The sequence below is a fragment of the Medicago truncatula genome, chromosome 1, assembly GCF_003473485.1.
Source record: "Medicago truncatula cultivar Jemalong A17 chromosome 1, MtrunA17r5.0-ANR, whole genome shotgun sequence".
NCBI classification, from domain to species: domain Eukaryota; kingdom Viridiplantae; phylum Streptophyta; class Magnoliopsida; order Fabales; family Fabaceae; genus Medicago; species Medicago truncatula.
The window spans coordinates 41,843,813-41,859,055 of record NC_053042.1 but is presented as its reverse complement, the minus strand read 5'-3'; the positions used below and the strand labels follow the sequence as shown (position 1 = coordinate 41,859,055).

The following is a 15,243-nucleotide window of genomic DNA, read 5'->3' as shown; positions in this document are numbered from 1 at the left end:
ATTTTAGTTGTGACACAACTCATTTGAATATACATCAGAATATGATGAGATACAGACACCAGATCACATGCTATGTATAAAGCTGAAAAAGTCTTACTAATTTATACAAGGTAAAATCTCACTTTCAATTTGACCCGCGAACATTACTGAAACCTTCTAATTAAGGAACAGTGTTACAAAATTACAAATAACACAAGACAGACATATATATCAAAATTTAGTGGGGCATATATGTTAGATTTGATTAAGATAATTGATGGAATTAGCATCCATGAATCATCATTAATTATTAACAAACCTTAAACATATCGTAAGCATTACAATTTCTAATGTCAAATGTCATTATCAATCAATAATTCAATAATACAACACAAACACACAACTAGATTTAGTACTAGTAAAGCATGTTTGAAAGTGTGTTAAGACGGTGAGCACAGAAACCAAGGGAAAAAAAAGGGTAGAAAGAGTGAGAAAAAAACATCATAAATACTAGAATACTAGAATGGAAGACAAATACCAAAGAACAGAACCAACAGTGTAAGACATTAAAAATAAGAACCTCTTGTGGATTTTTATGATCAAAATTCTAAGTCATTTTGCTCTCAAGTGAAAGCTTCTTTCAAAAGTTTCTATTTTGGGTTTATATGTTCACCTTCTTCTCATTTCAATCTCAACTCATCATTCTTGTTTGAGAAATTGAAACTTTTCATACTCTCTCCAAAATGGTAAGCTAGCTAGCTAAACAATTCAATGCATTATTCACATTTTTTTTTTCCTCTTCTCTTTTGTAACAATTTGAAATATGTTACTATAGGGAGACAAAGAAGTAAAAGAAGAACTCAAACCCATCATTCAATGGAAGAAACAAAAAGGTGGATTTAGAGCTTCCATGTTCATCTTTGGTAAGTAAAACTTTTTCACCAAATTAACTCCTTTTGTTTTTATGAGCTTATTGATTTGGTAACATTTTGTTAATTGTTGCTGTAGTTTTGTCAGCATTGGATAACATGGGTTTTGTGACAAACATGGTGAGCTTAGTACTATACTTTATTGGAGTGATGCACTTTGATCTTTCAAGCTCTGCCAACACTTTGACAAATTTTATGGGCTCAACTTTCTTGCTCTCTCTTGTTGGTGCCTTCATCTCAGATACTTACCTCAACAGATTCACCACATGTCTGGTTTTTGGATCACTCGAAGTTATGGTAAGTATTTTAATTACTAATCATTATTATATAGAAAACCCTTCTTATATTTCAAACACTCCAAATTCCAAATCCCAATGCCATGTTCCAATTACATAAAATAAAGAAAAAAACATATGGTTTAGAGAGGTTAATAATGATATTAATTTTAATACTTGTATTGTCTAGGCTTTGGTAATGATCACAGTTCAAGCTGCATTGGACAATTTACATCCAAAAGCATGTGGTAAATCAAGTTGTGTGGAAGGAGGTATAGCTGTAATGTTTTACACATCATTGTGTTTGTATGCTTTGGGAATGGGTGGAGTAAGAGGTTCATTGACAGCATTTGGTGCTAACCAATTTGATGAAAAGGATCCAAATGAAGCAAAAGCACTTGCAACTTTTTTCAATTGGCTTTTACTTAGTTCAACTTTAGGTTCAGTTATTGGTGTTACTGGTATTGTTTGGGTTAGTACACAAAAAGCTTGGCATTGGGGATTTTTCATCATAACAGTAGCTTCTTCAATTGGTTTTGTAACACTTGCTATTGGTAAACCTTTTTACCGTATCAAAACTCCTGGTGAAAGTCCTATTTTGAGGATTATTCAGGTCAGTAATTAATTATTCTTTAATCATTTTAACTAGTTCATTGATTAATTATTAAACCATTAATGTTTGATGCAGGTTATTGTTGTGGCTTTTAAGAATAGAAAGCTACAACTGCCAGAATCTAATGAACAACTTTATGAAGTGTATAAAGATGCTACTATAGAGAAGATTGTACACACTAACCAAATGAGGTTATTTCATTTCTTCTACATATTCATAATGCTTAATTAACATTTTGTGATAATGTGTTGGACTAAGTTAGGCTAATAATGTTGATATGCATGATGACAATTATGAATTACATTGTGTCCAGCACATTGTTAAGATTCTTTTTCTTCAAGTACGACTAATTAAGTAATGCCAAGAATTTGGGCCTACTATCACTCACTTCTACACGTTCGGTGTAGCAGACTTACAGAGAATGATCATGGAAAATATGTCCTCTCTTTTGCTTTTTAGTTAACACCAAAACATAAGAAAAAGTGATAATAATAAATCTACTGACACAAACTCACTGAAAAAGTTTTTCACACTTTTTTTTCCCTTTTTCTTTGTAGATAACATAGAAAGTGAAAATCAAGTACCAATTATTTATTTTGGAACCATAGAAAGTATGATAGAATCGCAGTGAGCCACCCTGATTTCGCAAATGTCTACACTTTCGATTTGATATTAACGAAATCAAGGTGCTGCTACGATTTTGTCAAACTCATCGTGATTCAAAACATACACCAAGCGCTATTTGTTTATTTTGAGAGGGTGAAGTTTGCCAAGGTGAAATTGAAGGACAAACTTCACATGCACAATAATTGATGACTTAGATATTGTTTGTGGTTGAGAAAACATTTATTCCCATTTATTTCCCTTTACACAAATAAATGCATGCAAGTATACTCAAATGTTATGGTTTGTTGGATTGAATCAGGTTTCTAGATAAAGCAGCAATTCTTCAAGAAAATTCTGAATCTCAACAACCATGGAAGGTTTGCACAGTGACACAAGTTGAAGAAGTAAAAATCCTAACAAGAATGTTACCTATATTGGCAAGTACAATTGTAATGAACACATGTTTAGCACAGCTTCAAACATTCTCAGTTCAACAAGGAAATTCAATGAACCTTAAACTTGGTTCCTTCACAGTACCTGCATCATCCATTCCTGTTATCCCACTAATTTTCTTATGCACATTGATTCCAATTTATGAACTTTTCTTTGTACCATTCATTAGAAAAATCACTCACCACCCTTCAGGTGTTACACAGCTTCAAAGAGTTGGTGTTGGACTAGTACTCTCTGCCATTTCAATGACAATAGCTGGTTTTATAGAAGTTAAAAGAAGAGATCAAGGAAGAAAAGACCCTTCAAAACCAATAAGCCTATTTTGGTTATCTTTTCAATATGCTATATTTGGTATTGCAGACATGTTCACACTTGTTGGACTATTAGAATTCTTCTACAGAGAAGCACCTTCAACCATGAAATCACTTTCAACTTCATTCACATTTTTGTCCATGTCACTTGGTTACTTCTTAAGTACTGTTTTTGTTAATGTTATTAACACTGTTACTAAAAGGATCACACCAAGTAAACAAGGTTGGTTACAAGGTTTTGATTTAAATCAAAACAATTTGAACTTGTTTTATTGGTTCTTAGCTATATTAAGCTGTCTTAATTTCTTTAACTTCCTCTATTGGGCCTCTTGGTACAAGTACAAATCAGAAGAAGATAGTAACAATTCAAAGGAATTAGGTGAAACACATCTCTTAATGGTTGGTGGAAGAAAACATGATGATAAAGCTAAGGCAAAAGAAAGTAGCCAAACTAGTGAAGCCAATACTGAGGGACCCTCTTCTTCTGATGAAACAGATGATGGCAAAGAGAAAGAGAGGCATAGATGATGTTGAAGAAGACATTGATTTGATGTTAAGGAAAACATAGTAGTAGGTTGTGTATGGTAAAACATTGGATGTGGAAATAGGAAGTGGTTGATATTTCTATTTTATGTTACATGCGTGCTTGTATAATTGATTGGTACTATTGTTGATTCTGGCACGGTCTCTATGTCTCTGTGTACAGAGTCAAAGGTTTTCTCTTCTTTCATTTTCTTCTTTTAACCTTTATCATAATATATTTTCTTTTTGTGACAAAACATCATATCATAATATACGTTAATAAGATAAGTTTACACCATCTTTTTATTTTTTATCATGTCCATATGTTATTAAAATAAGTTGACCTATTCGGACTTTGTATATTAGACCATGTTAATGACTGTCTCTAGAGCTCATTTGGTTGAGAGTATCTCTCATAACCTTTGAGAAATTCGATTTGAAACCCGACAACATCGAAAAACCATGTTAGCAATTTAGATATCCCCTAAAAATAATGTTTACGGATATTATTTCCTCCTAATATATTTTATACATATTTATATATTTGTATAATTAGTGTCTCGAGAAACTAGCCATTGAAACAAAATAAAAAGAAACGTTTACATTAAAAATATCATTTGTTACACTTTTAAGATTTTGACTATATAAATTCTAAGACATTCATAGTATAGAGCACTAGTTAACAGTCTTCGTGAAACAAAATGGTAACTTTATAAAACATTTACTAAATATAACTAATTATGATTTTAAACATATTTTCACCCAATAAAAGAAGACTTATAAAAAACGTCTTAAACCGAAAATGGGCCTCGTTGTGCCTCTATTTTTCTTCCTAGATTTGCAACACTACATACTTAAAGTCAACAAAAAAAAGTCATCACGTCAGTAACTATCCTTGTGCTTGCTTTATTACACAGTCGAAGTTGGAATTAGGTAGTGGGGTTTTGATTTTGAGTGTGAATCTCTTCACTTTACAGGAGCATCCAATTTCAAAATTGTACCATTGTTTTCCTCACAAGACAAGCGTACGGTATCTTGCAATAATATTTACAGACTTATTTTGGACCACAAAATTTATATATTCATAATCACCAAAGCAACATTTCATTCAAAAAAAATATCACCTAAGCAACATTCTTCGTTTAAATGTGTAATGAATAACTATAGTAATGTTTCAATGTATCAAAATTTTAAAATAGTGTTTGATTGTGGACCATGTTAATTAAAATAGTCTCGAATATTACAGTCATATCCGTCTCCAGTCATGTGTTTTGTGTGCAACTTTGTTTCTGCTTGAGAAAAAAGTCACCGAAGAGGATCGCTTCCCATACACAATCTGTTTTTTCAAAAAGCCAATAACACTCTCTCTCGCTAGCCATTTTGGCTTTGGTGGAGGGTTGATTTGGTGTTGGAGACATAGATGGTGAATCATCTAAGGTAAAGGGAACAGTTGTTGGCTTTGGTAGCGGCTGTTCCCACTTCTGTATACACAAAGCAACAAGCATGATTTGGATTAGGACCCCCTCAATTTTGTGGTTGTGCTAAGCAATGTTATACAAATCGAGTGTTAACTCGTAAATTTGGACGAATTTACGTTTTTAGATGTCAAATCGTGTTAACTCAGGTAAAATCGAAACGGGTAAAATTAGCATTTCTTATGGTTTGTAGGTGCAGACAAATAAAAATGAACATTGCTTTTCTCACATAAGAAGTTGTTTAACAACACATGGAAATGACCAAAAAATCCCCAACAATAGTTAACTATAACTCACTTTTCTCTTTTGAAGCGAGTTGTAATTAACTTCCATTGGGTTTTTTGGTAATTTGATTTCCATGTGTTTTAAAATGGGAAAAACAATTTTCAATAAAAATAGGGGTATGGGGTAATATATATATATTTTTTATTTAGAAATGTAACTAAAATAATGGGCCAAACTCAGCCAAGAGCTAAGGAAAGAGCCCATATAACTACCAAATACATTTAACCCATGAAGCTCATCAATAACACTTTTCACACCCCTTGAACGTTAGATTGACTGATTGAGCATCCACTCGTAAACTTTGTGCCAAATTTTTCTCACAAAACTACACGAAAAAGAAATAGATGTGTGCACCATGCACGATTCAGATAGTCTCACTCACTTAATTTATGGTTAAGTACTTAAACCCATAAAATATTGTCAAATGTCTGAATGCAATTGAATAGCCTCATCAAAACAATCTATTTCCATGATCATCAATAAAATTACACCATGCTATTTTTTTAATACAAAGCCATTGCCATGTTAATTAATTGGTGAGGCTAATTCCTTCTAAAGTTCTAATTAATTTTTTTCCCTTTATCCTCCAATGTCTGCATGGCTGCATAATATACCCATCCTCTTTCCCTAATACAATATGAATTAAGGGGAATGGCAGGGAGAAAACAAAAAAACAGTTTAGTAGTCACTAGTCAGTGTAGAGACATGCCATGTGTAGAAACATGCAAGCTTCTTAGATAAATAAAAAGATACAAGAAAAGTAAGAAGAAAAACAGATGAATTGAATAAAATATTGCATGATTTAGATTTCAAGATCTGAATGGTTATTCCCATCTCTTCTTCTAGCTCCTTATCAATTATATATATATATCATTCAAACTAATAGTATATGGATTCAGATTTATCACATTTTTTAAATTTTCTTGACTTCCTTTAAATCACTATAAAATTACATGAACTTTTATATTATAAGCCAAAAAGTCGTGCCTATTACTATAGTATATAGTATATGGAGTACACTATATGCTCAAATTAATAGAGTGGAGAATTCAGATAAGCATTATCAACGACGCATCTACACGGATACGTACACAAACATTTGCCATTTGGCAAAAAACCAAACTGAATTAAACCCCTCTTAATATATCATTTAATTAATTTAATCTAGGCTTCAATCTTTTGGGAATGAATAATATTGTGGATCGTGATATATAACTTGGTAGGGCTTTGGTGTATATGAAGATATCTTGCTCAATGCAGGCCAGACCTAAAGTTGTCCCTTCTATTTGCTTCTGCCTCTTCCTTTAATTAAGTTGCAGTTCCACAATTAAAGTATATTTGCACATATGCACACACTGACACCAAATTTAATTAATACAAAGTAAATTTATGTTTCCTTTATAAGTTAGAGATATAACAAAAGAAAAAAAAACTCAGGAGTGAGACAACAAAAGATGGACATTGTGATTTGTGATAGACATAATAATAAAATAAAAAGCATGTAAGTTTATATCATAATGATATTTTAATTTTTTTAAAAGGCCCTAATTATATATTAATAAATAAATAATAATATTAACTCACATATGTGACTATGATAAGATCTCACTTGTGTTCAATAAGTTAAAGTGGCAACTGGCAAGTAAATCATGAGGGCTAGTTAGGTGTGTACGCAGTTGCACCCTTGCACATGTGCTTGAGAAATATTTTAGATCTCCCACCTTTGTATATCACAATAATTGATCTTTTTGACAGCTTCACCCAAATAAAAGAAATATATAAACAAAAATAAAAAGATAATAATATTTTTTTGCTAAATGATATATTCAAGATTCTTCGCAATGCCAATTTGAATGGACTAATAATTTAACTTCTTAAAAGAACTGTTGATATATTCATGATTATCATAAATCCAAAAGAAATATTGTTTTGAAAGAAAATCTAAAGGAATATGTTGAGTTAAGAGCGAAACAAATAATATTAATTAGAGTTAAACTTTCATTTTTATAAAATTGATCATCTTACATTTTTATATATAAAATTGATCATCTTACTAGTACTAGATGAGAAGAAAGAGACATATTTTTATTTTTTTGACAAAAAACGTAGAAAAACATAACCCATTTGATTTGAGTATATGAGAATTACTACTTTCGTTCATTTTTAGTTGTCATTTTAAGATTGTTTACACACAGCAATAAAACTAGTAATTTTTGTTACTTTTAAAAAAATATTTTACATTTTATTATAATACACTTAACTATTTTTGTCTTATTTTATACTTCTCTCTCTATTCATGTATGAATAATTTTGACAAAACAGTAATATCGCTTTAAAAACGACAATTGAAAATCATAAAAAAATTAAAAAAACCGACAAAGAACGAGAGATTACTTAAGATAACACATCCACATTTGGCTTTAATACCTAGATCTAGCAAAATCACTGTTCCTGCATGTTGATTCATTTACAAATGGGGTTGCACTGAAATGTGTACAAGTCTTTTGATTCATAAACTCTATTTTTATTTCCTTTTTCTGGCAAAGTCAATCAGGTCGTATTAATATATGGCACCCCTCACATGACTAATTGAATTAGGTTCATGGTAACAAATACTTTAGGACATCTATTAATAAATCTTAAAAAGAAAACAATTGATAAATTTATTGAGAAAAAAAAAATTAATTTTTGATGTTTCAATTTCATGAATACGTACACAATTTATAAAATAAATTTTTGCTTTAAACTTCTTAATAAATATTCTTAGGATTTGTTAGCATTTTTCATTAAAGTATTGTATTATTAGATCTTATCCACCTCGAGCATTTCTTAAAATCAATCAATATGTTGATTTGCGGAAATGATCCTTTTCTTAACCTTTTTAAGTAAAAATAATTACTATAATTTTATAAGGAGAAATGCTAACGAGTGCTACGAGCATTTTTTAAGGACTATAAATGGTTAATATTTATAAAAATACGCGTATTCAAAACATTGAAAATCAAAATATTTGACTTTTTAAAGTATAATTTTTTATTTTAGAATGCTTAAAGAGTGTCCCGGGGCACTCGTTATCAAGACCCAAAATACGTCTTGTGCTTGGAGGACTCGGATTATTTGGTAATATAATCTCATTTTAGCTTAGTCAAAATAAATAATTTTATAAACGTGATGCATCATGCATGTGCATTTTTTTAGACAGTTATATTTTTTGTTTTCAAAGTAACTTGGTAGTTATTTAAGCAAATTAGCTATGTTAAAAAATTATTCTGCCCTATGAATTTTTTTATAGAACCCATAAGAAAAAAATATTGTTCTCAAATCTTAAAACATTATATAAACATATCATATGCTCCAAATTGACGTGAGCAAAAAACAAAAATAAACTTAACGTAAAATATAATCAAGACAAGACGAGGACACACAAGTCCAATATTGATCAACACAGGTCAAAAGCTCTCATAAATGTGCACATAACTTGGTTAACGAATGTGTTGCGTGAGAAATGTGCAAACTTGTGTGAATGTATGTTATATATATATAAGGGTATTCATTGAAATATATAAAATCTATAAATTAGAGGCACACATGCAAGAATGAAAATAAAGATGTTGCGTGAACGGAACGTAGACCTCAGGTTAATTAAGCAAGTGATGAGTTATGGGTGGATTTGAGGTGAGAATTGGTCACTATAGTCACAATAGGTTTTGACGTTACACCAAATGTTTATGTCACTTAGTTAGTCAGTGGTATTTGTGATCTGTAATCACTTATAATCCTATCTTGTGTGCCCATTGATAACAACAAGCTTTGATATGATAAGTATAACGTATAGCTAAGAAGGAAAAGTTTCATGATTCCAATCTTGGTCATCATCAAATTAAAGAAAATAAGTAAATTAACATAAGCTGACGCATAAGTTGAATTTAAGTTGAGTTTTCTTTCTTGTTATTGTCGGCAGTTATGAATTGGATAGAAAATTAATCTGTTTCGCAACTAATTTGTGTTAAGCGCTTCCGTTTAGGTTGATTTAGTGGTATTGATTTGAGATCTGACATTGTCTTCCTTCTCTAAGTTTTAGGTTCGATTCTCATCCGTGCTAATTTAAGTGAACTAATTTAACTTATTAAAAATAAAACTTGCTTATGCGTAATTTTTTGTCAAATAGTTCAGTGATATATATTATGTAATGTCCCTATCAACCGAATTAAGTTGGGGAGCTTATGTGTAATTTTGTTAGTTAATAAGATGATTTTTGTAGATGTAGTTTAAAAGATGATGGATGTGTAAAATAATAATCAAGGATCATAATTTAAATATATAAAATAATATTTTCATGATCCATTGAAGGAAAGAAACTAAAAAAAAAACTTGATGGTTTCTTTTGAATTTGATTTTTGGATATGATATTCAAAGACTACATTTATTTTTAATAGTTAGTTAACATAGACAAATCCTATTATTATTATTAATATTTTTTTTTTTTTTTTTTTATATTTAGACAAATCCTATTATTAAAAAATATTATTTGACACAATAAAATATAATAAAGGAAAAATTGCAATTACAGCCTTCTTTTTGATATAGTATATTAAAGCATTCAAACATGTTATCCCAAAAAAAAAAGAAAAAAAGGTATTCAAACATCTATTTAATATCCCTTAAAGAAAACATCTATCTATTTAATATAAATCTTAAACTGCACCTCAACATTATAAGATTAAAATATTTTTTAATGAACAAAACGTTATTTTTGACGAAAACTAAGTAAAATATTTAATACGATAGATATTAGACATTCAAAGATAGTCATTATATGCATTGAATGTAGTCTTAAAGTGAATTTATTTACATTTTTTTTTTTTTTTGGTGCAAATTTATTTACATTTTAATATTTTGCATAAACAATTTCATAAGAACTCTATTAAAATAAAATAAAATATTTTGTAAGAACTATTTTTTTTTAGTCAAGTAATTAACAACCTCATGAAAGGATAAATCCTCCAAAATTTAGTTTAATTTTTTGATGAAACAAAATCCTTAAAAAAACTCCAACAACAATCGTTGATAAGAGACATGATCAAATCTCCTCGATAATTTTATAATTTAGTATAATTGATTCCTATAAACTTAACTCAATTAATAACGGCAATGTATAAATATATAAGATCCCGATTCAAACTCATGCGCTTCCAAAAAAACCTTAATCTATCTGTAGGAATAAAGACAAAAACCTTAAAAAGCCCGGCAAACACATACATTGTCTTGTTCCTTTCTAAATCTCCCACTTCTCTTCTTCTCTTCCTTCTTCTTCTTACCCTTCATTATTTATAATATTAATTTACTAATTAATTACCCCTTAATCGGTGAGGAGAATAAATAACCCTTCTTTCCTACTATAAACCAAAAATTTTGCACCTTTGTGTTTTGTTTCTTTCACAAAACAAAACACAAAGATTTAGAAGAAACAATAACCATGGTGAACCTTTTCTGGGTTTGCATTGTAATAGCACTTGTTTTCACCAACTGGGTTGATGCAAATGCATATTATCACATCAATGAAACTGAACTCTCTATCTTAGAAGCTCATGAAGCTTCTTCTTTTTCTTCACTTGTGGCTCAGCCTCACATGGTTGGAATAACCCTTATTCAATCTGCTGCTGCTAAAGGAGCTGGTATAATCCATTTCTAACCTTCTTTGATATAAATAAAAGTTTTTTTTTTTTATTTGATTATTAGTTCATATGAGCTGAGAAACATAATTGATTAGTTGTTGTTTTTTATGTAACATTCATTTTATGTTTTTATAAGATCTATTGTTAATTTGTTATTTAGAATGTATGTAATTTATTATCAATTAAAAATGTTATTTTTTTTATATTTTTAATTCCTTTGAAGTTTTGTTTCTGAAAGTTATTACGCATTCACAAAATTTACCCCTAACTTGCCATGTTATATATGTGAATAAAAAAAATGCATGTAACCAACTCAGCTTTGTTTGGCTGTTTATGCCAAAAAATTGTTCATTAACTCAATGTCTTAAAATCTGTAGCTTTTGATTTGGCTGAAAATGAATATACTAAATTAATTTGTTTTTGGCAGTCTGCTTGGATGGAACATTGCCTGCTTATCATTTTGATCACGGATACGGATCCGGTGCAAACAGCTGGCTTGTTAATTTAGAGGTATCACATGATCTAATTAATATATGCTTCTTATATTTTTTTTTTCTCTCAATATGTTCATATTGTAAAGGATGACAAGTTTTTCTATTGGTAAATCAGAAGTATTTCTTGTTAAAAGTGTTGTTTGGGACACACTTTTTGTGAAGGAAAAATATCTAAATACATGTCATGTATTGCTGTTTTGAAGTATTGTTTATTTCCAATGCTACTTCCTCGGTGGTGCTATACAAACACAGGTTTGATATTTAAGTGAAATTCTGTGGCAGGGAGGTGGTTGGTGTAATAACCGTAGAACTTGCGTCTATCGCAAGACAACACGGCGTGGATCATCAAAATTCATGGAAAAAGCGATACCTTTTACTGGAATATTAAGCAATAATGCTCAAGAGAATCCAGGTTTTCATTCAACTGAAACTATTTGGAGTTTCTGGACTACTCCAATTATGCTCAAAAGGATTTGCTTAACTGTGTGGCTCATATTGTTCCTTATGATTGCAGATTTTTTTAACTGGAACAGAGTGAAAATTCGTTACTGTGATGGTGCCTCTTTTACCGGGGATAGTGAAGATAAGGTAAATCTTCAAAACTGAAATGATAGCCAATTTTATTCATTTTTTCATAGGTTACACCTCTGTTAGTGTTAGCTGTTGATAGTAGATACATCATACATTATGTCTGTATGAATGAAAAGTAGGCATATGTGCTCACAATTTCAGTGTGAAAAACTGTATGAATAATGCATAAGGAAGAGAAAATAACACTAGTGACACTTAATGCACATACATGACTTTAGTCGATCTATGTAATGTAGGGTTATTTCAAAGTACTAATTTCTGAATATTATCGGTTGACATAGGCTGCGCAGTTGCAATTCAGAGGACAGCGCATTTGGTTGGCTGCAGTGGAGGATTTGATGTCAAAAGGAATGCGTTTTGCCAAGCAGGTTGTACACATACATGCGCGCATGCACATTGCTGCTTAAGTAATCTTTCTTCTCGTGTTATTTACAACTTTGTTTCCTTCAGGCTCTTCTTTCTGGATGCTCAGCTGGTGGTCTTGCTACTATTTTACACTGCGATGAATTTCGAGGTCATTTCCCAAGGACTACCAAAGTGAAGTGCCTCAGTGATGCTGGGTTATTTCTTAATGCGTGAGTTCCTAACTTCAGTATTTCATTCTACAAATGCCATTTCCATCATTATTATCACATCATTTTTTGTCCTGAAATTAATTCCTAATTGTTTTCCCCCCCGAATATAGTGTTGATGTAGCTGGTGGGCATACCCTCAGGAATTTTTTCAACGGTGTTGTCACCCTACAGGTACTGCACTTTTTTCTTGAGATCATTCTGTTTTGGCCATGGATCTTTCTTACACTTGAATTTGAAACATTTTGTTTAATATTAATAGAGCATCTACCACATGCCAAATAGTTTATATGGGTTTTTTTTTGACAAACAATAGTTTATATGGCTTAAAACTTGGTCATTTGGCATGGTTATATAACCTTATATAAAGCATGATGATTGATGATAAATATTTTTTTGCACTCATTGCAGGGAGCGCAGAAGAATCTTCCACGCGTTTGTACTAATCATCTTGATCCCACTTCGGTAATAATTGATATCTCTTGTTCTAAATATTTAGAAATTGTAGTTTCATTTGAATGAATTTGAGGAAAACTAAGTGCTCCGTTGTTAATTATTGTTCAGAGTTGACCTTTCAGTAATATCCTTTTCCTTTGTTTCAGTGCTTCTTTCCTGAGAACTTGATTGCCAGTGTCAGAACCCCGCTATTCATTCTTAATACTGCCTATGACTCGTGGCAGGTAAATATCTTATTTCTAACTCGGTCGTCTAAACTCCGAATAAATCATATTATATGATCTGTGGTTGCTGTGATGCATTGCTTGACATATTTTTAACAAATATATTTTCTTTTTGTCAATAGATCCAGTCAAGCTTAGCTCCTTCATCGGCCGATCCCCACGGCAATTGGCGTGAATGCAGATTAAACCATAATAAATGTTCCGGTTCACAAATCCAATTTCTGCAAGGTGGGTTGATGCATTAGAAATTGCTGTCATTAATTTAGAAGTACACAAAATTCTCAACAATTTAGTTAGTGAATAAAGTCATTTAACTATAATCTGATACAGGATTCAGGAATCACATGGTGAATGTTGTGAGAGGCTTCTCAAGATCAAGTCAAAATGGATTGTTCATAAATTCATGCTTTGCTCACTGCCAATCTGAGAGGCAAGACACATGGTTTGCTGACAACTCTCCTGTCATAGGAAACAAGGTGAGTTTCACATATCCCTATGCAGCTCTAGTTAAAATATTATAGGTTTCCGTGCTGGTATGCGATTATATTATATAAAGACCTGAATAAATAAATAAATAAAATAATAATGCTTATAATTACTAAATAATTACACCTGTTTTTGCCATAAAATATTCACATGGAGAATTCTAGGAAATTGTTTATGCTTTCTTTGTTTATTAGCCATAATATAACATAGTGTTATGCAGCGGTGATGATTCCATTATTTTTCATGACACTGCTATTTCTGTTGCTCTTTAGTTTCTATCGTTAGTCTTTGAAATCTACTCATACTGCTCTTTTTAAGATTTAAGATCTTATTGTTTATATGTCATATCTAACCCTTATGCATTGACAATATGTAGGCAATTGCTCTGGCTGTTGGAGACTGGTATTTTGACCGAGCCGCAGTTAAGGACATTGATTGTCCTTACCCTTGTGATAACACATGCCACCATTTGGTTTTCAGATGAGCCAAACTTCTTCTGTCTCACTCATCTCACTCACTCGCTTGGTTCATTTCTCATCAACAATTCTGAAATATGCTATTCAATCAATGATCAAAACAATAAAAGAAAATTGCTACTGAAAAATGAAAACTCAATAAGCCTTTTCCAAGAATTAGTAGTTAGGGAGAGAAATTTTTATGTATAGATCAATTAGTGGGGAATGCTAAGCAAATCCCTTTTGATTTTTACAAAGCTTGGGAGAGGTAATAGACTACCAAAATATATACATTGTAATAAGATGAGCATTGATAGTGATTGAACTGAGATTATCTCCATACGATGTTTCCCTTTTAGTTGGGAATCGAATAAAAGGGTTCCTCATTTTACCTTTTGGACTTCCATATTACCACAATTAAACTAGCCTGACACTTTGAATTTTTGTTGACTGATTGTTGATTGAAGATACAATTCACATATTCTTTTGAGTGAATTTGTTTTGATTGTCACCACTATTGATGTGTGAATTTATCTGATGCAGCATTGATTTTTGGTCTGAGATTATCTGATGACAAATATCAATAATCATCAGTTTTCTGATATGACAAATATTAGTATAGTTAATATTTTGTAGGGGGTACGAATTGAATCCTATTTTTTCTTATCACTTCACTTCCCTTCCCCCGAACAACACGCGGATACGACAATTAAAATAAACTCCGGCAACATCCTTCCATAACAGGTTGACACAACCTGACGGAGGGTGGATTAAGGAGCTAATATCCGCAGATAGAGAGAGCGTGATTTGCATGCCAGCCATCTATCTTGTTTGTGTGCCTA

General features: G+C 31.2%; 2 protein-coding genes across 2 annotated transcripts; both read left to right on the top strand.

Moving 5' to 3' along the window:
* Positions 1–432: 432 nt before the first annotated feature.
* LOC11415682 (protein NRT1/ PTR FAMILY 4.5) lies at positions 433–3,945 on the top strand. The gene is made up of 6 exons (XM_003591218.4): positions 433–725; positions 815–902; positions 988–1,205; positions 1,374–1,796; positions 1,872–1,987; positions 2,722–3,945. Exons 1-6 carry the CDS (start codon positions 723–725, stop codon positions 3,692–3,694), a joined length of 1,821 nt encoding a protein of 606 aa, XP_003591266.1. The 5' UTR covers positions 433–722; the 3' UTR covers positions 3,695–3,945.
* A 6,833-nt stretch (positions 3,946–10,778) lies between these two features.
* LOC11415681 (pectin acetylesterase 12) lies at positions 10,779–14,845 on the top strand. Its single transcript, XM_024783134.2, has 12 exons — positions 10,779–11,123; positions 11,551–11,633; positions 11,900–12,029; positions 12,132–12,205; positions 12,490–12,576; positions 12,659–12,783; positions 12,894–12,954; positions 13,192–13,245; positions 13,383–13,460; positions 13,583–13,688; positions 13,791–13,936; positions 14,323–14,845. Exons 1-12 carry the CDS (start codon positions 10,925–10,927, stop codon positions 14,428–14,430), a joined length of 1,251 nt encoding a protein of 416 aa, XP_024638902.1. The 5' UTR covers positions 10,779–10,924; the 3' UTR covers positions 14,431–14,845.
* The last annotated feature ends 398 nt before the right edge of the window (positions 14,846–15,243 follow it).